The sequence below is a fragment of the Emys orbicularis genome, chromosome 18, assembly GCF_028017835.1.
Source record: "Emys orbicularis isolate rEmyOrb1 chromosome 18, rEmyOrb1.hap1, whole genome shotgun sequence".
NCBI lineage: Eukaryota > Metazoa > Chordata > Testudines > Emydidae > Emys > Emys orbicularis.
Window position 1 is genome coordinate 14,348,123 of NC_088700.1, and position 18,768 is coordinate 14,366,890.

An 18,768-nucleotide genomic window follows, 5' to 3' on the forward strand; every position below is an offset into this window, starting at 1 on the left:
TGGCTGGAACAGAGGTGGTGTTCACACTTCCCTCTCCAGCCTGTGGCAGACCCAGCAAGGGAAAAAGGAGGTAGCTTGTGGCCCATGCTAAGGAGGGAAGGTGTTATGTGGTCCAGCCAGTCAAACTGTCTTCACTGCGAGAAGCCCCCCTCTATTATAATATTTCTTTGTTTCTACAGATCAAACGGTTCATTGGCACTGACCAGGAAATGCTGGGAATTCATGAGCGGCTAGTGGCTGGTTCTCTGGCAGGGGTCATTGCTCAGAGCAGCATCTACCCAATGGAGGTGAGGCTGGCGGCTGGCATCCTACTCCATGACATAGGGGATGGGGAGTCATTAGGTGGAGAAATTGAGGTGTGGTAATGTGAGCTGAATGCTAGTTGTGAGGTGAATTGTGTTGGGTGCTAGAGGCAGCTTTTGTACTGGATGTCCAAGGGCATTGTCTAGTAACGGGGCTCTAGTAATGCAAGAAATGGAGTTGCTGACACTCCCTGTGATGTGCTCCCTTCATGGGATTATTGTGACCTGTTCCTGGTCCCAGTGCTGTTGTAGGCATTTACAGAGTGCATGCTCTTGTGCCGTGTTAGGTTCTGAAGACCCGAATGGCCTTGCGGAAGACAGGACAGTATTCAGGCATGCTGGACTGTGCCAAGAACATCCTCTCCAAGGAAGGAATGGCTGCCTTCTACAAAGGCTACATCCCCAACATGCTAGGAATCATTCCATACGCTGGTATTGACCTGGCAGTCTATGAGGTACGGCGCCTGCCTGGCTTCTGTGGGGCTGGGATATCTCACTTTCAGGACAAGCAGGGAGAGGTCGTGCATGTCGCTAATGTAGGCGTATAAAACCTTCCTGGTTAAATTCTGCACATGCCCCTTGAGATAAACACAAATGGCCTAGGGGTGATTCCAGCACAAGCCTTGTGGCAATCTATGGCCCTGCCCTTTGGAGGAGGGAGTCGCTGCAGCAAAGCTGCTAACTAGTGTCTTTCACAGATGCTACAGTGGCGGCAGCAGCAGCTGCTCAAGAAAATCTGACAAACTAGGATCTTGTCTTCTGCAGTTATTTCTAGTTGACGTTGCATAGCTCTCCACAAGCCTCCAACCCCAGCTTCTCTCCTCGTGTGGGCCAGTCTCTTGATGCTCCATGCCCTGTCCTTCTCAGCTAACACCTGACCTATTTCTTCTAGACGTTAAAAAATACCTGGTTACAACGCTATGCTGTGAACAGTGCTGACCCTGGAGTGTTTGTTCTCCTTGCTTGTGGCACCATCTCCAGCACCTGTGGGCAGCTGGCCAGTTATCCCCTGGCTCTTGTGAGAACACGCATGCAGGCTCAAGGTAAGAACTGTTCTGGAATTCCAGAGGAGAGTCTGGACTGCTGCTATGTGTGCAGTGAGTATGGAACTCACTGTGTGGATCAGTGGAGATCTGGAAGGTCTTGCAAAATTAAGGCATATTTTAATTTTTCTGTGCAGCTGAACTCTGGGATATCTGTAGGCCAAGGATCAAGAACGATGTGAACTTTGTGCCATTCTTGGCAGTTGGACCCAGAGCCTCTATAACCAAGCCATTTTTTCATTCTCTTTACCTGTGTGCTCTAGTCAGCCCATGAGCTGGTGTGTGTAGAAATGGCAGGCATATGTGGCATGGCCTTATTCTGCTGCCTAATCTCTCACACTCATGTAACTATGTGGTCAGTGTAGCTCAAGAGTCTCTGCTCGTATGAGTGCAATAAACAAATCTAACACATGCCTTTGAGATGGGCATTTTCTTACAACATACCTTAATGTATGCTCTACTATTTCTTGTGTTTCTGTTGTAGCTTCAGTGGAGGGAGCTCCAGAGGTGACAATGAGGGGACTCTTCAAACACATTCTAAAGACAGAGGGAGCATTTGGCCTCTATCGGGGTCTGGCCCCGAACTTCATGAAGGTGATCCCAGCCGTAAGCATCAGCTACGTGGTTTATGAGAACTTGAAGATGACCCTGGGGGTGCAGTCACGGTGACCAGGAGACACCAAGGATTCTGAACTCTGAAATCTTGGGCTGTAATCCTGGGGTGTATAGCCATCTCTCATTCTGTGAATGTGTCGACACTAAGCTGACTAAGCAAAGCTGTGAAAATCCAGTTGTGTGAGAGTCAGGATGTGGAGGATTTGGTGTCCTTTGCCATCTTGCTACTCAAGAGCTCTGCTTAAACCATCAAGTGGTCCTTCAAGCATACAGGGGACCAATTGGGAGACCAGGGGATCAGCTCCTGGTTGTGTCTCAAGCTGCAAGTTTGAGGCCAGTTTCCAGCAGCCTAGTAGAGCGGGGATCTTACATGTAGAAACAGAGCTGCTGGCCTGGAGATATGTAGCAACTTTTGACATGCTGAAGGAGCTTCTTTTTCCGTTCAGTTTAACTTCCTACCTGTTTAAAATTGTACAAATGTTGTGTTGGTGCTGCCACCACAGACTTATTTATTATGTTTACATGTATTTCTTTCGGTAGGAGACATTCATGTTCTGCTTCCAAGACTCTGACATGAAATGTAACTTTAAACTGTACCAGTTTTGGGGGCTGGTGAGCAGTGGTTCTTCCACTCAGGCTGAAGGTTACTTAGGCCAGCCTGGTGGAGAATTAGGATTATTTATTTTTATAGGTCAGATCAAGTCCGTCTCATAAACCTGCTAACAAGATGCACTTACTAACAGAAGCAGCAGACTAGAGCCTGCACGCCTGCATTGCTGCATGCTAGATGGGTTTGTCATTCATGCCCAGCAGAGGTTTGGAAAGGGGAAGGCTAGAGAGCCCTGAATGGACTGTTGCCTTGATGCATGGCTTCACTGAATAACTGACCGTACTCTGCTACTCTTTTCCATCTCTGTAGCTGGGCTCCTGGCACAGCCTGGGAGAAGGCTCTGCAGCCTGCGTGGTACTCTGAACAAGGTTCTGCTTGGTGCCAAGGGGGGACGACTGACCCTTTCCAAACCCTGCAGCTAAGCTGCTATTTATCCCTCTTTAGATCTCTTTGTAGACTTGGAGTTAGGGTTTGCATTTGAGGGATAAGGAATCCCCAGGCTAGGAGTAACGTTGTGGGAAGGAATGTTAGCTGACATTGGGAGGAAGTTGGGTTCGTCAGGGGTTTGAAGACGACTGCTTTCTTTTTCTCCCAGAGGGTGCTTTTCATAGGTGGAAGGGAAGGGAATGGCTTTAAAATTTCTCTGACTGCATTATGGGCTACTTCAGTCTATAGGATCAGGCTTCTGGTGCCCAGGAGATCCTCTTCCAACTTTTTGATTTGGGGCAAAATGGACCAGTGTCACATTCCACTCACGTCATACTGCTTAAATCATATTTATTTTGTATTTATTTGAACAGAGTTATGTAAACTATTTTTATAGACTTGTTTAAATATTGTTACTGTCCTTGTATTTCTCCTATTTAAAGTTCTGTATTATTTTCTTACCCATTTGCACCTTTACCATCACACCGCTCAGCAGCAGGGGAAGACACTGAGGTCACTAGTGTTCTCTTTCCCCTAAAGCTTGAGCTGCTCTTTTTATATCTGGGCTGGTTATTGGAGGGCCTCAGTCAGTCAAGAGAAATTCCCTGTAGCAATAAGCCATAGAAGGGAGGGGAACTGATTAGCTAGGGAACAGTCCACTGGGACAAGGGACGCGGAATGGTGTATTTTGAGGCTTGCCTTGCTCTGGAATCGCCTCGCATGTGTGTGTGACAGAAAGGATTTCCTGTGGATGGCTCAAGCTGGGGAAATGGAAGGTCTGTGTATGTTGATGTCTCAACGGCTAATTGAGAGAGGGTTGATTGGAATTTTTGTGGGGGAGGTAAAAAATCTCAGGGATTTAAAAATAAGACAAAAGTTGCCAGTTTCCAGAAATGTGGAAGGAAACTTGCACTTGGACACAAGCTGCTGCAATTCTGTTCGAAGGCGAGTGGGCAGATCTGCTGCTGAGTCCCAGTGCTCCTCACACACACGTGCACTATGGAGAAGTTTTGTGGGAACGGGAAGGGCTTCGTTAGGCACTCCTGGCAGCTGCTCTGGGTGTGACAGGCTTTGGCAGTATGGAGAACCTTCAGTCTTTAGGTACTCTCCTTGCTATCTGTTCTTGCCAGATGGAAATCTAACTTTGTACCTGGATTAGTGACATGATTTTTTTTCCCACCTCCCCCTTTGAGACCAACTGTTAATTCTGCAGTGGCTCCTTCCTACCAGTGTGGCCTAATGGGAATATTCCGAATACAAAAATCAATGCAAAATGTGACTGTCTTTGTAGCTGTAACTGGAAGTTGTCAGAACACAAATCTAACCAATGAGATTCCTCATGGAGGGAACAGTCTGCTAATAAAGGTCTATCAAAGCTACCATGTGCCTGCGTTTCTCTGAGAGTGTATCACTGGTGCTGTGCGAGTGACTGTGGGGCCAGTTTTTTCCTAAAACCCCTTTTCTTCACTGAGGGTAATTGACAGCAAGACTGTCAGAGCAGAATCCCCTTTGAATCCTAATTCAAGGGAACACCTGAGTATAACCAGAACTAAATGTTTACTGTGGCAATGAGAATGAGTCAAGCATATCCCATTTCCAACCTATTGTCTGTGCGGTGGGTGCTGGTGAATCTCGGTTCTCATTCTGTTCAATAGCTGGATCTTTTTTTCTGCATAGAGGATCTGTAGTTCCTTTTATTTAGTCTGACTGCACCCTCGAAGTATCGGCACTTGGGTTTTAAAGGGCATTGTCCTGATGTGCTTTTTACAGTGCCCATTAACAATGAAGTGCTCTATGTGCATACCCTGGCAGACTATTCAAGTACAGTAGCTAGTGCAGAACATAGCCACCCCCTTGCTTAGTAAAATTAACCACAGGGACCATTTTACACTAGTCCTCCAAGGACCACACTGGCTCCCTATGTACTTCCAGATGTTCAAGGAATTTCTATTCATTTATAAAACCTTAACAAGGTTGTATCCTAAGTATTTGAGAAACTACCTTTTGCAGTTGCAATCAGCGGAATCACTTGAGTTAGCATTCCCTAGATTGGATCCTCTAGTCTAAAGGCTGGTGGCAATTATCAGTGGAGGGTGTTACTGAGTTAATGGTCTCCTGTTGGGCACTCAGAGCCAGATTCTGACCTTTTGGGGCATGGTGCTAAGCCAGCCTGTCACAGTCTGGTAGAGGTGTGTTTTTAATTGTGGGGCTGGCCCTGGTCCCTGAGATCATGAGGGGCACATCTGAGAGATGATAAACCTCTACAATTCCATTTTCACTATAGGAACCACTCGTGACACCTATTCTCCCTCTCCCCTATTGAGAGAAATGAAGGAACAAAACTGATTGAAATCGCAGTGCTCCCTAAATACCTACCAACCTAGAACTAGGAGGGATTAGCTCCGGGGAGAGGGGATTTGATTTCTACTCCACCTCTTCCTTGCATTTCTTATGATCTGTTTCATCTCAAAGAGGAGGAAGGTTAGTTTAAGGGTTTAAGCACTGGACTGGAACTAAGGCCATCAGAGTTCCATTCCTGGCTTTGTCACAGGTGAGTCACCCCATGGTGAGTCACTTAATCTGTACATTTTAGTTCGCTCAAGAACAAGAAAACTTCCCCACCTCATAGGGCTGTGACATTACATTAATGAACTGATGTGAGGTGCTCATATAAGGCCGCCATGGGGTTCTCTGGGAAAGCCTGAAATAAAGTGCCCTACAGAGGGGACACTGCTATTTGATCATTTCTGGTTTTGGTATGCTGGAGTTACTGGGATTCAGGCTGCTCATGACATCCTGCCTATCGAAACAATTCCATTTCTGAGTGATGGAACCCGCGCTGGTGTAGGCTCCTAGAGATCTGACATGGTCATTGTTTTTGCTAACTTAGTGATCAGCCAGTTTCCCTCGCCCATTCGTCTAGGACCTTGAAATGGGCAAACATCCTTTGGAGCTGGGATTCTAATTCACATCTACAAGTTTTAGAAAGGAATTTCCTCATAGGAACAGATAACTAATTAATTCTGGTAGCCAAGTTTGTGACTAGGTAAGCTTCAATTTTACACTTCAGCCTGATGTACGCTATCCAGCTGTTTTAAAGGAAAACAGAAATGAGGCTTTTCCCTGTGTATTACATCAGCTGTGCCTTCCAGCACTTATTGGTACAGTAACTTTAAGTAGTAGTACAGGAGTGCCCTCTTCTGGTGATCACAACATTGAGTTTCAGAGTAGTATCAATGTGTTTCCATAGTGGAGAACCAAATGTTAAAACTGCCCTCTGTTTCCCATTTGGTGCTGTTGAACCACCTGTGTAAAACTCGCTGCTTTGAGCCAGCAGAGAAGAAATGTCCAAGTTTCATGGTGGTTTGCAACCATGGTTACTGCCATTTGTCCAGCATGTGGAAAGTTGGCCTATTAACTATCTGTTTATTTGCAAATAACTAGGCAAATCAAAACTAGCTGTGATCTCTCCTCACTAAACCCCGATCTACCTATCTAGTAGAGCAACTCCCCTGGTTGATGTTGCATCAACAATACACAGCAGAAATAATAAGGAAAACTTTTATTTGCTGCAGAGGTTAAGTGGTCAGTTGCTGATGTCCAGCTGTGCTAGCTTCAGAGTTATCCTAGTACTGGAGCTGGGGTCTCCTTGCCTGGGGAATCATTTGTTTGGTTTCTTTCATTTGGCATAGCTCCTTCTGAGAAAAATATGCAGCGAATACAATTGATGTCAGTATGGAACCAACTGGAGAGAATTCTCTAGAGCAACAGGATCACTTCCTTTTCTTTGTGTTTTTTGCTCAGCAATAAATTAGCCCCCCAAAGGAACTAAGTCACCCTGTTGGGAGAAACTGGGCCTGTGTTAATTGTGTGCTTTACCCAGGGTTAATACTGTTACTATAGCTGTAACCTCTCCTACGCCATTCCCTGGATTCTGCTGATCTATGATCATACAACTTTTTTTTTTTTTCTGGGTGGGATTAGAACTGCAGCTAACAGTTCTTCTAAGTCTGTAATATAAAGTAGGAACTATATGTAACAACAGTAATGCTACCCTGTGACCTGTACATTAAGCATGCCCTAAAGTGAGTATGGGAAAACAACTAGATGAATTAAAATGGGTGAAATCCTTTTTAGAAGCTCAAGGAATTATGTAAAAAGTTGTACTCTTAAGAGGTACTGAAGTTAAATCCTCTGTCAACACATTTCTTTAACTATGTTAATATTGATGCCCTAGATTGAAAATGTAACATTTTAAAATGTGTTTTGCTTGTCACTACTTCTGCTTTGCTCACTTGCATTTCTTTCAGCCTGGCCAAGAAAAATCAGTCAGTCCTAGTTTTGGTATAGTCACTTTCACTTTTAAATTCTTAGGGCTGCAAAGGTTTTGGGTCTCAGACTCTGCAGGGGAATCTTTCTTTATTTGAAAGCACCTGTGTTCATCAGAACTTTGCAAGAACAAGACTGACCTGGACTATTCCTATTGTTTTTTCTAAAACTTCTGATTTTTACCAGAACTTAAATTTGGTCCAAATGTAGGGTTGTCCCTTTAAGTTTGCAGCAACCCATAATTAGCTTGTTAGGAACAAGTAGCTACCTCCACAGGTGATTGCAAATTGGCTTATAGGGAGAGCTGGCTGCTCAAAGGGGAAAGAAGGAGCAAATCTAGACAGGCTTCAGGTTGTCTGACTGTTCTTTCTAGAATTCTGTTCAATTTAGTAGTGGCAATTGTTTCAAAGCTTTACTTTCAGTAGTTTGTTTTCCTTTGACCTTAATTGTCACATGAAAGTGTGGGAGATTCCCCATGAGAAAGTCCTCTGTTACTCTGGTGTGGAAGTACTCAGATTCTCTCTGGGACTAGGTTTTCTCTACTAACCTCTAAGTGGTGAGCTGCCTAATGAGACCACCTGAAGCTGGATTCAGGTACTAATTAGGAACAGACATTCCTGAAGAAGCAGAGGAGATGGCACCTGATTATCTATGGTAAGAGTTATCCCTGCACCACCATTTTGTCTGGAAAAGAATGTATGCCTGCCAGGACTATAAAATTACCTAGAGACCTTAGTTGTTTGGACATAAACCTCTGAACCAGGTGTGTATATTAACTGAAACAGGAAAAGGGTCTGGCTCTACTCTCTTGAGCTATGTTCTTATCAAATCTTTCAAATTCCAGCACCCTTGAGCTATTTCTTGGGTGGGAGACCTAGAAAAACCCAAACTTCTATAGGAAGTGGGGCTGGTCATTCAGTAGGGACAGGGAGTGCTCTTCCTTTGGAGTCCGTACTGAAGGAATGCTTTGGAATATAAATGGGGGCAGGAGGGTGGATGATGTGCTGTTGAAGAGTTTTGTCTTTCAGCCAGGGCTGACGAGAGGAGGGGGAAAGCCGGTACAAATTACCGGGGCCTGGCGGTCCGGAAGGGGGCCCAGCTTCCCCGGCTTCCCCCCCTCTCGTCGGCCCTGTTTAGCCGGTCCGCCCTTGCTGGAGGGCCCTAAAAATTTTTTTTTCACCAGGGCCCGAACTCGCTCTCGGCGGCCCTGCTTTCAGCTGACACTTTCTGCCAGATCCAGAGAGAGATCTGTAGCTTTTAGCTAAATTCTGGACTGAATAACTTTTTCTGGCTAAATTAGCTCCTGTGGGGTCAGCTAGCTTTGGCATTCTTCATTTCCTGTTATGTCCTAAACCTGGGGTTTTCAAATTTTGGGCGCTCAGGATGCATTTGTAAATGTTTATGGCCTATTGTGACCCAATAAATAGTCTGAGGGTGGAGGCCCTGGGACCAAGCCATAACTAGGCATTTTAGGACCCGGGGTGAGCAAGCACCCTGATTTTTTTTTCAGGTTATTTCCCTCCCCCGACAGGCTGGGTGGTCTGCTGAGGAGAGTCAGGTGGAGGTGGCGCTCCCTCCGAGCCCTGCCATGCAGGGCTGGCCTGACAGAGCTGCCCTCGTGGTTTCGTACCCTGGGTGGCTGCCTCACTTGTCCCACCCTGGTTACGGCCCTGCCCTGGGGTGGTTTTGGTCGGATCCTGCCCCTGGGTGGGGTGGGGTCCTGCCTGGCACTCACCCCACAGTGGCAGCTCCTGTGCTGTGGGGCTGGCTGGGCTTGGCTCTCCGCTTTGGGTATTGCAACCTCTGGGCTTACAGTGCTGCTTAGGTTTGATCCCTCCCGCCCTCCTGACTGGAACAAATTTGTGTGAGTGGACTTGTGACCTGCTTCATGGGGTTGCAGTGCCACTCACTTAAATGTGGCCTACCCAGACTCCTGGGCCGAACCTGAGTGGTGCTGGGACCCCAGAGGTTGCAGTGCCTGGAGCAGGGAGTCGAGCCCAGCCAACCCTGTAGGACAGGAGCTGCCATGTGACCCTTTAAAACATTCTGGTGACCCAATTTTGGGTTCTGACTCATGGGTTGAGAAACCCTGTTCTAAACTGTTGTGTGGTATAGCTGTGTGCTGTTAGCAGTTGCCATGTTCCTCCCCACAGATGGCTGCATTTTAGTGATAAGTGAATTGTTCCTTGAATGTGTGGCTTATAAATTATTCTGATATGAATGATACTATAGAAATGTAAGATATTATAGATAATGGAAGGGTGGGTCTGTGGGTATATTCTTTTTGTATTTAAGTCCTGTACTTAATTCCTGTTCTGAGAGGGGGGAGGTGGTGATTGGGTTCATGATCTTTACAAACCACAAATTTTTAGTGCATTGTTCTGTGAATATGCATGTCCATCACATGAAGATTTGTTTTCTGGGAGTAAAACTTTCAGAAGCACCCAAGTCCCATTTTCAAAAGTGATTTAGACACTTAAGAGTCTAAATCCCATTGATTTTACAAGGACATTTAAGCTCTTAAGTGCCTAGGTCACTTTTGAAAATGGGACTTGGGTGCTTTTGAAGTTTTCCCCTGGACTATACATTGCGGTGATCTAAGACTATTTATTCATTTCTTATAAAACTCCTTGTAGCTGAGGCTGGCCCCTTTTGTTCCCTCCCAGCTCCTGAGGGTTACAATATTGTTGCATCTGAAGAAGTGAGGTTTTTTACTGACAAAAGCTTACGCCCAAATAAATCTGTTAGTCTTTAAGGTGCCACCGGACTCCTCATTGTCTTTGTGGATACAGACTAACACAATACCCCTCTGAATATTGTTGTGTGGCACTGAAGATGGGGCCAAGGATGTTTACTGATCCATAATGAGAACTTTACCTTCTGCCATGGTGCATAAATTATTTCCTCTTCACGAAGACCCAGACATTTAGCATGGTCTCTGAATTCCTCCAACTGAGTTTTACTCATGTTTTGGTTCCGGGCTGTTTTAAAAAGGAAGAAATTGCAGCATTAAATATTAGAGAGCAGTTTAGTAGGAGCTCGATTAATATAATTAGTTTAGGCATATAATTTCCATGTTCCTTACCTATCCTCCCTGTTTCTTCATTCTCTCTGTTTGACACACTTAACCAGGTTGTCCTAGTAAGAGATTCTCTCTCCTCTCCATTCATGTCACTTTATCTGTGCTGTGACTGTTAACCCCCACAGGGTATGTATTTATAACACACTTATAAAGTTGCACTTCTCTAGTGGCTGGTTCACATAGAGGATAACAGTATACTATTGCTGCTAGCTAATGGTGGTGCTCCTTTAGCTCGTGTAGTAGAGGTCAGTGCTGTGGTGCAGAACATCTGAAGTCCAAACCATGCTGATGATGACCTTTTGGTGTGTATGGAGGGCTGTCATATGTTAGTCAGTACATGCTCACCTTGGGTTTCCTGATTAACAGGGCATAATTCTTAATCCATAACTGCTTCAATGCACCAGAGCTGTGTGTTATATATTTACTGGCAAATGAATCCTCTGATGTTTTGTGCTTATAAAATGTATTTTCAATTAAGATGGTTTTATAGAAATATCAGTTTTACAAGGCACCTAATAATCGCTTTGTTAAAATGTGTGCTTCCCACATTTAGCCTAGAACTCTTTATCTACAGCTCTTCTGTCACCGGTGCTCTACTTGCTGAGCAGTGAATCAGAAGTGAACTTCCAAAGCTACTTAAACCCACCATCAGAGCCTCATTTGGGCTAATATGGCTGGAGAGCCTGAATGCAGCTCGGAGGGGCATGACTCTTACTGGCTTGGTGGGTGTAATCCCATTCTTGGATGCTCAAGTGCGGGAGAGTGGGAAGAACAACTCCCACTTTTCTCCTCAGCTTGGGCATGTGGCGCTCCCCCTCCCCCTTGGCTGGCGCAGTGGGGGTTCTGTCTGTTGTGAAATACTTTAACTGTTGCCCATTCTTCATGGTCCTGAGGGACACAGAACCATAACCAGGGCCGCCCAGAGGGGGTAAGTGGGGCAATTTGCCCGGGCCGAGAATCACTTTCCTGGCTAGAGGCGCCTTTTTAATTTCTACTCACCCGGCGGCGGTCCGGGATTTCGGCGGCATGGGGCCCCTCAGTTGCTCCGGGTCTTCGGCGGCATTTTGGCAGCGGGTCCTTCAGTGCTGCCAAAGACGCGGAGCGAGTGAAGGACCCGCCGCTGCTGCCGCATACTCGGAGCGCCGCCCGGTGAGTACAAGCACCGCAGCAGGTGGTGCCTTTTTTTATGTCCGCTCCCGCCCTTTGCCCCAGGCCCACTGAATCCTCTGGGCGGCCCTGACCATAACAATGGGCACTTCACCCTGCTTGCCATGCGACCCGACTCAGACCTACCAGCTGGGGTAGCCCTGTCCTCGCTGGTCCCTGGCCATTTCATTCCCCCGCCATGGAGGCAGGCAGGTGGCTCACCTGGCCCTCCCTACTACAGAGCTTTTCTGAGGGGAAAGGCCAACACACACACTCCCAGATTTCTGACAACTTGGCTTAGTAAATTGCTGGACTGAATCCCAGCCATGTCCCGGGGTTGCATAAGCTCTGGGTGAGTTTTTCCCCTCAGCACTGCTTCTCCTTCTGAGGTGCCTCCCTCCCCTGCCGGCTACAGAGAGAAGGCTTGGGGTGAAGGGCCTGTCCCTCCTGTTCCATCCTCCCCGCCCCCCTTGTCAGGGTGCTTGGCTGGCTCTGTGGGCACTAGATTGCAGTTTCCCCTCTCACAGCTCAGTCAGCCCTGAGCCCCACTCCCTCAGGCAGGATTGAGAACACAGGCACCATCTCAGCAGCTGACTCTAGGCAGTGGTTCTTCAGCCCGTCCCTCCCATCCCCCCAAACCACCCCAGCAGAAAAGGAGCCAGGCAGGACTGGAGAGGCTGGCTTCAGTGGCTAGTGACGCCCCACTCTGTTAGGGGAGCACAGAGTGTCCAACTCTCACGATGTTTGGTATTTGTGTTTCTTGTGAATATTGCCCTTGTGGTGATTTGGCTGCCATCTTCCATTACTCTCAATGGGATGGAGGCCATAGGATTCTCTCAGTCAAGATGGCTGCCATTCCCCTTTAGTTTCTGTATGTGGAATTGAGGCCGCCCTTAGTCAAGATTGTTACCATATCTTATCATTTTCACTGAGATTGACGCAGGGCTGCACACTAGGAAGATGGCCACTCTAAGGGATCTAGGATTGGGCAAGTGGGCAGGAGTCTGAAGGGGCTGGAGAGGGGCAAGAGGCAGCAAGAAACTGAGGAGGGGGTGCAGAGAGAGAGAGTGTGTGGGAGGGACACAGGTGGGGGAGCCGGAAGGAGGGAAACAGAGAGAGGGGAGGTCAATATAAGAATGAGAATGGGACAGAAGATGGAGACAGCATGGAGGGAGAATGTGGGTGGGACAGGAAGGGAAATGGAAGGAGATGGAGAGGGATAGCATCAGGGCCGGCTCCAGGCACCAGCGCAGCAAGCAGGTGCTTGGGGTGGCCAAGGGGAAGGGGCGGCACGTCCGGCTCTTTGGCGGCAATTCGGTGGTGGGTCCCTCGGTCCCTCTCAGAGGGAAGGACCTGCCGCCGAAGTGCCGCTGAAGAAGAAAGTGGCGCGGTGGAGCTGCCGCTGATCGCGGTGGCTTTTTTTTTTTTTCCTGCCGCTTGGGGCGGCAAAAACCCTGGAGCCAGCCCTGGATAGCATGGCATCTCCTCTCACCCCAAGCGATAGGATTTGAGGTAAGTGGAGTTCACTTCTAAACAGCTTTTGGTGTACACAATGTGGTGGGAGAAAATGGCATCCTAGCTGCACATTTTTGCTTTACGATCGGTACCCCAGATCAGTATTTGTAGCCCAAGGAAACCCACGGTACACTAAAGAGCCCCAGGCTATGGATTCCATTTGTTCACCCCGTGGGCTGACAGGACGTCTCCTAATGTAAAAGTTCTAGGTCACTGGCACCCAGCAGAGGGCCAACTTGTGCCAGCACTGCTGAGGTGCCCAGAATGTTCCGCAGTGCTCGGCTCAACCCTTCCCTTCCCTTCCTGAACGCAGTCAACTAAGGCGCTCCTGAGTGACAGCCCCAGTGCTGGTCCAAGCACCAAATTACGCTTGGGCATTGCTCTCTAATGCCCCGTATCCTTCACTTGTTCTCCAGTGTCACTTCTGTTAATTATAAAGGCACCCCCTGTAAGTGGTGATTGGGACTGCCATTATTGTCTGTGCTTGCGAGTTCCCTGTCATCTGCTGAGGGGTAGATATTACAAAAAGTGCTGGGGGTCCTTAGGCAGTCAGGGGCGGCTCCAGGCACCAGCGCTCCAAGCGTGTGCCTGGGGCGGCAAGCTGCGGGGGGCGGCCTGCCGGTCGCCGTGAGAGTGGCAGTCAGGCTGCCTTCGGCGGCATGCCTGCGGGAGGTCGGCCGGTCCCGCGGTTTCGGCGGCAATTCAGCAGTGGGGACGCCGAAGGCGCGGGACTGGCGGACCTCCCACAGGCATGTCGCCAAAGCCGCGTTACCAGCGGACTTCCCGCAGGCGTGCTGCCGAAAGCCGCCTGCCTGCTATGCTTGGGGCGGCAAAATACATAGAGCCGCCCCTGTAGGCAGTTCTCTGACTGCTCTGGAGGAGCGAGGCACTCTTTGGAAAGTGCTGGGACTTTTTCCCTTATGTAGTTGCTTCTGAGCCAGAAGGAGTAAAGAGAAGTTCTACCTTGTGGAGTGGTAGAGTGATCTGGTTGGTGAGGAGGCTTTATAAGTTCCAGTATTGCCAACCCCAAGTGTGAAAAAATAATGAATTAGGCTACTTAAGATCATGAAATTGGCTTACAATCACATGCTTTTACAAAACCAATACATTTTGAGTTTTTTATTGGCATTCTGGTTTTTGAACCTGCAGGGTGCACTTGGGTCATGTTTTCAAGCTTTTCTTTGCAACTATGATGGCTAAAAACTTTTTTTAAAATGAAAGCTGCGATTTTTATGTGTTCCTGTAACTCCAGGAGCTGGGGCTTCAAGAAAACCACCAAATATCATGAAAGCTGGCAACATTGAAAATTCTGATGTAGTTTTATTATATGGGGGTGAAGCTTCTTCATACCCTCTGATCACAGCTTCAAGTTATTTTATAATGGGGTTTGCATACCATAAAGATACAATCCTGCGTAGTTCTTCTCCTTATGCATCTGGTATTGAATGAGGAAAATTTCTTCGGAACTGCTGTTCATAAGCTTCCCCATGGTGCGCTGGTTCTTGGCTTTGCGAGAACACAATCCGGAGTTAGGAGTGGGCAGTAAGAATATTAAATTCGACCCAATTCTGTGTAACAAGACCTGGTATAAACCTGCAAGAATTGCTAATATTGGACAGTGAGTTTATTGGTCTGATTATAGATGAATATATGTTTTGCTACCATCTGCTCAGGGATCTGATCACGTGTAGAAAAGTCCTATCCTTGTGTAGCTTCTTCTGTAGGGCCCAGTCCAACTCCCAGCAGTCAGTGGGAGAAAATCTCCCATTGATTTCAATACAAGTTGCAGTAGGCCTTTAGTTTTTTGGTCTTCTTTTAGATAATGGCCTGGGATTTTAAGGAGCCAAAGATGCCTGGCTCTCATCCTAACATGGATGTATGCAGCTGGCTCATGATTCCTTGGTGTGTTCAGCCATAAATGGTTGTGCATGGCTCTCTGAGAATGGTGCAAAGAACTGCCCCAATGAGGAGGGGATCATTCCAAGGGGGAATCTGTCCCTCAAGTTCTCGGTGGGTTCGGTCACCTGATTCCTCCCTGTACTGAGGCTTCAAATGTGCAATGGGAAATGAGATGCATCCGAGAAACTAATATATAAACTCCTGACCCCTCTCCCCCATCCACTTGCCCTCCTCTATGTTTAGATAATGATGCCTCTGTGTGCTCCGCTTCCCTCTTGGCATCAGATTCTTACCATACTTGATCAGTGTGGCATTATTGATAGAGACTTCAAGGTAAGTTGAGTTGTTTGAGAGACATTTGTCCCCACTAAAAAGAGAGAGAGAGGGTGAACAGGCTATAATTAGAGAGGTGAGGGTAAGGATTCTGCTGTCTTGAGACACTTGGAGGCAAATTCTACCATTAGAGTCGAGAGAGAGTAGTTTTTAAGGTCAGAAGGCACCATGATTAGATTGCCTAGCCTTACCTCCTGTATAACACAAGTCATAGAATTTCACCCAGTTACCCCTGCATAGAGCCTGGTAACTTGTTTGACAAAAGTATATTTTTTAGATAGGTGTCCAGTCTTGACATGAAGACATCAAGATATGGGGAGTCCACCACTTCCCTTGGTAGTTTGTTCACTTTCTTTAAAAAAAAAAAAAAGGGGGGGGGGAGGGGCTTATTACTAAATTGAATTTCCTGGCTTTGACTTCCAGCCACTGGTTCTTGTTATGCCCTTCTCTGATAGATTAAAGATTCCTTTAGTGCCTAGTATTTTCTCCCCAGGAAGGTACTTATATAAATTGATGGGAGCTACATGCCTTCACATAGCACCTAGTGTCTATGTGTATTACATACACTGGTGTATTGTGCGGTACATTGGTACACTTATATAAAGTATAAATACTGCAGGGAACTCAGGATATGCCCAGCTTCTTCCATCTCATATGTGAAACAGAAGAGAGTTTAGTGCCAGACTGATGGCCTCTATCTATCTACAGGTCAGAGTGAGCACAAGTAACTGAGGAGGGCTGGGCAAACCTGAAGAGGTCCTGCCAGGACCATGATAGAACCTGATGCTTGGAGAGGAGGGATTCAATCTGCAGAGGCCGGGACAGAGCGAGGCAGAGATGGGGCAGTGCATGGCTCGTGGTACAGCCCAATGCTCATAGGTAAGTTTTCACGGTGCATGAACGTTCATGGTCTGGCATATACAACATAAGCAGGCAGCCTTTGTGTTGCAGGGGACAGTCTGGTACATTAATATGGATGCAGGGTACCTAGAGAGAGACTGATTAGGAGAGCAAGAAAGAATCTAACCTGGCTGCAAGGACCATGGGAGAGGTCAGAAAAACCAAGGGAAAGAAAAAACCCCAAACCAATCGATTCCAAGGCTAGAAGGGACCAGTGTGATCATCTAGTTTGACTTGCTGTGTAACACAGGCCATATAACTTCCCTCAAATAATAAGATGATGGCAGGACTAAATTAAACTCTTGTAGCGCTGTTAGTAGGAGGCTTAGTCAGACATGAACTAGTGAGGGGAGACAGAGAGACATACAAATCACTGGGAAAAAAATTAATAGAGAAACTTTTAACAAACATTCCCTTGTTCAGGTGCTGCTAATTAAAACCTTGTGCTGAAAAGGCTATGGGGTAAGGGGGAAATTATGGTATAAAAATAAGATAGGTGCACAGATGGACAAAGGGAAGAAGAGGAGGCATTGAAGAGTCTTACACTGTGACATGCTGGTTGATGAGTAACTCCTGCTCCTGTTCAGTAGGGTTCACATCAAGATAACCATTATCTATCAGCACCATTTCCAGCAGGTGAAAGGGGAACTGTGAAGCACCAGCTATGTAGAACCATTTCCCCAGCAGCTGTGAAGATAAAGTGGGCAGGAGAGGAGAATAGAATGAGGGCTTGTCTACACTACAAAATTAGGTCGGATTTATAGAAGCCGGTTTTATAGAAACCGGTTTTATGCAGCCGACTGTGTGTGTCCCCACATAAAATGCTCTAAGTGCATGAAGTCGGCGGACCGCGTCCACAGTACCGAGGCTAGCGTCGACTTCCGGCGCATTGCACTATGGGTGCCTATGGGTACTCTTATGGAGTTCCAAGAGGGAAAATGAATGACTTGTCTTTACAGTGACAAGTCTTGCTCTCACATTCTGCTGTAGTACTGCGTTTTGCCCGTCAAGTTCTCTCACTAAAACTAGCAAGAATAGCCAAAAGAGAGAAAGAAACAGCGTTCTTTACGGTGGATAAAAATTTTGAATGTGTTGATTTTTCTAAGGTGACTTTTGGTTTCTGTTTTTTTTCCCTTTCACCCTTCCGTCACTTTTAAATGGTCAGTGAAGTCACATTGTGGGATTTGTTTTGCATTAAAACTTTAATTTATTTTGGAAACTTTTCAAGTTTGAAATTCTGATTTGAAATATAATCCCAGGGGAAATTGGTGGGGGGAAAAGAGAACGGGGCTATTACAAAACCCAACGGGACTGAAAATATTTATGAATATGTCACAACATATATGGATTCTTTCCCATTTTCCATCAGGTCTACTACCAGCTAATATTTGCTATTTATATAGTGACATAATATAGTACTTAAGTGCTTACAGTAGTGGTATATTTTGGTGGCAAATGTACTTGAATTCAATGTTTGCTAGGTAGGGAAGTATTCTCCACGTTTTACAAATAGGGAAACTGAGGCATAGAAGATGCATAGATAGTTTGTTGTAGAGACAAGAAGAGAATCCAGGTTTCCTGATTCCTAATCCTGTACTTTAATCTTTTTATCTTGGGTTTTATATATGAGAGAGTATTATATTGTGATGTAAACTGTGTGCGCGTCACCCTGTAACATAAGACCCAAATGTCTTCGTGGATGGTCCCCACTGCCTAGTTCCTTCCTGGTCATTGCATGGAATTGGAGTGTAATCACCAGAAGAAGTAAAACGCACTGCAGGGCTTTTCTTACCTTGGATGCTGTAGTGTTGTCTGGGATTTGTGGAAGCAGGAGTTCACATTGCAGGGGCATACTGCTGAGGAGATGCACTAAGCTGAGAAACGTAACAATGCAGGCTAGTGCCATGGCTTCTCTTCAAGGGAGATGAGAGAGTGTAGGATGAATCCCTCTGACTGAAACATCTCAGCTTGGGAATCTGTGTATAGAGATTTCTGTGCAACTGTTGAACTGTCCAATTGTGTCAGGGCAAATCTGCTAGGTGCATGTATCAGAGACAGTCGGCATAGCATTTGTGTGGAGATGAAGCAATGATGTACCTTTCCAGGAAATCGCCCAGATAAAAGCTGCATCATTTGCACTGCAGTCAGAGCTTTAATTTGGCATGAACACTGGCTTTGAGCTAATGCATGTGACGTGCTACTTTAAGGTGGTTCTTTGAAAGGTACCTCTGAGGGTCTTTGGTTCCACTGCAAAAAGGACTTTGGTATCATGCATTGCAATAGTGAGTGGGCCCCATTACGTGCACACAGGCTGCGATAGGCTGAACCCTGGCAGGGCTGGAACTGCAGTTCTGTGTCATTGCCCTCACATGTGGCTGATTGGGATTTTCTCCAAAGCTCTGAAGGGCAGTGACCCAGCACCTGGTTTGCATTTTCTACCCCTTACATATTCCATCCCTGCAGGGTTCTTTTCATCTGTAACCTGCCTGATCCTGCAGTCCTTCCTCACACTGCTCATGGATTTCAGTGGGAGTGAAACACACACGCATGCTGCAGGATGAGGCCATT

At 46.6% G+C, this 18,768-nt stretch overlaps 2 protein-coding genes across 6 annotated transcripts in view; one reads left to right on the plus strand and one right to left on the minus strand.

Annotated features, from left to right (window-relative positions):
- Positions 1 to 2,014, plus strand: part of SLC25A25 (solute carrier family 25 member 25) — a 32,597-nt gene extending 30,583 nt beyond the window's left edge. For all 5 annotated transcript variants that reach the window (XM_065418619.1, XM_065418620.1, XM_065418621.1 and 2 more), the window contains 4 exons: positions 180 to 287; positions 590 to 757; positions 1,195 to 1,345; positions 1,830 to 2,014. In XM_065418619.1, the coding sequence (XP_065274691.1) occupies positions 180 to 287; positions 590 to 757; positions 1,195 to 1,345; positions 1,830 to 2,014 (612 nt within the window). The remainder of the gene's footprint in view (positions 1 to 179; positions 288 to 589; positions 758 to 1,194; positions 1,346 to 1,829) is intronic.
- A 4,608-nt stretch (positions 2,015 to 6,622) lies between these two features.
- Positions 6,623 to 18,106, minus strand: LOC135891431 (alpha-1-acid glycoprotein 1-like). Its single transcript, XM_065418987.1, has 6 exons — positions 17,993 to 18,106; positions 16,745 to 16,887; positions 15,261 to 15,334; positions 14,464 to 14,574; positions 10,203 to 10,306; positions 6,623 to 6,694 (listed from the first exon to the last, which is right to left on the minus strand). The coding sequence occupies exons 1-6, from the start codon at positions 18,104 to 18,106 to the stop codon at positions 6,623 to 6,625; spliced, it is 618 nt and encodes a 205-aa protein (XP_065275059.1).
- Between the last annotated feature and the right edge of the window lie 662 nt (positions 18,107 to 18,768).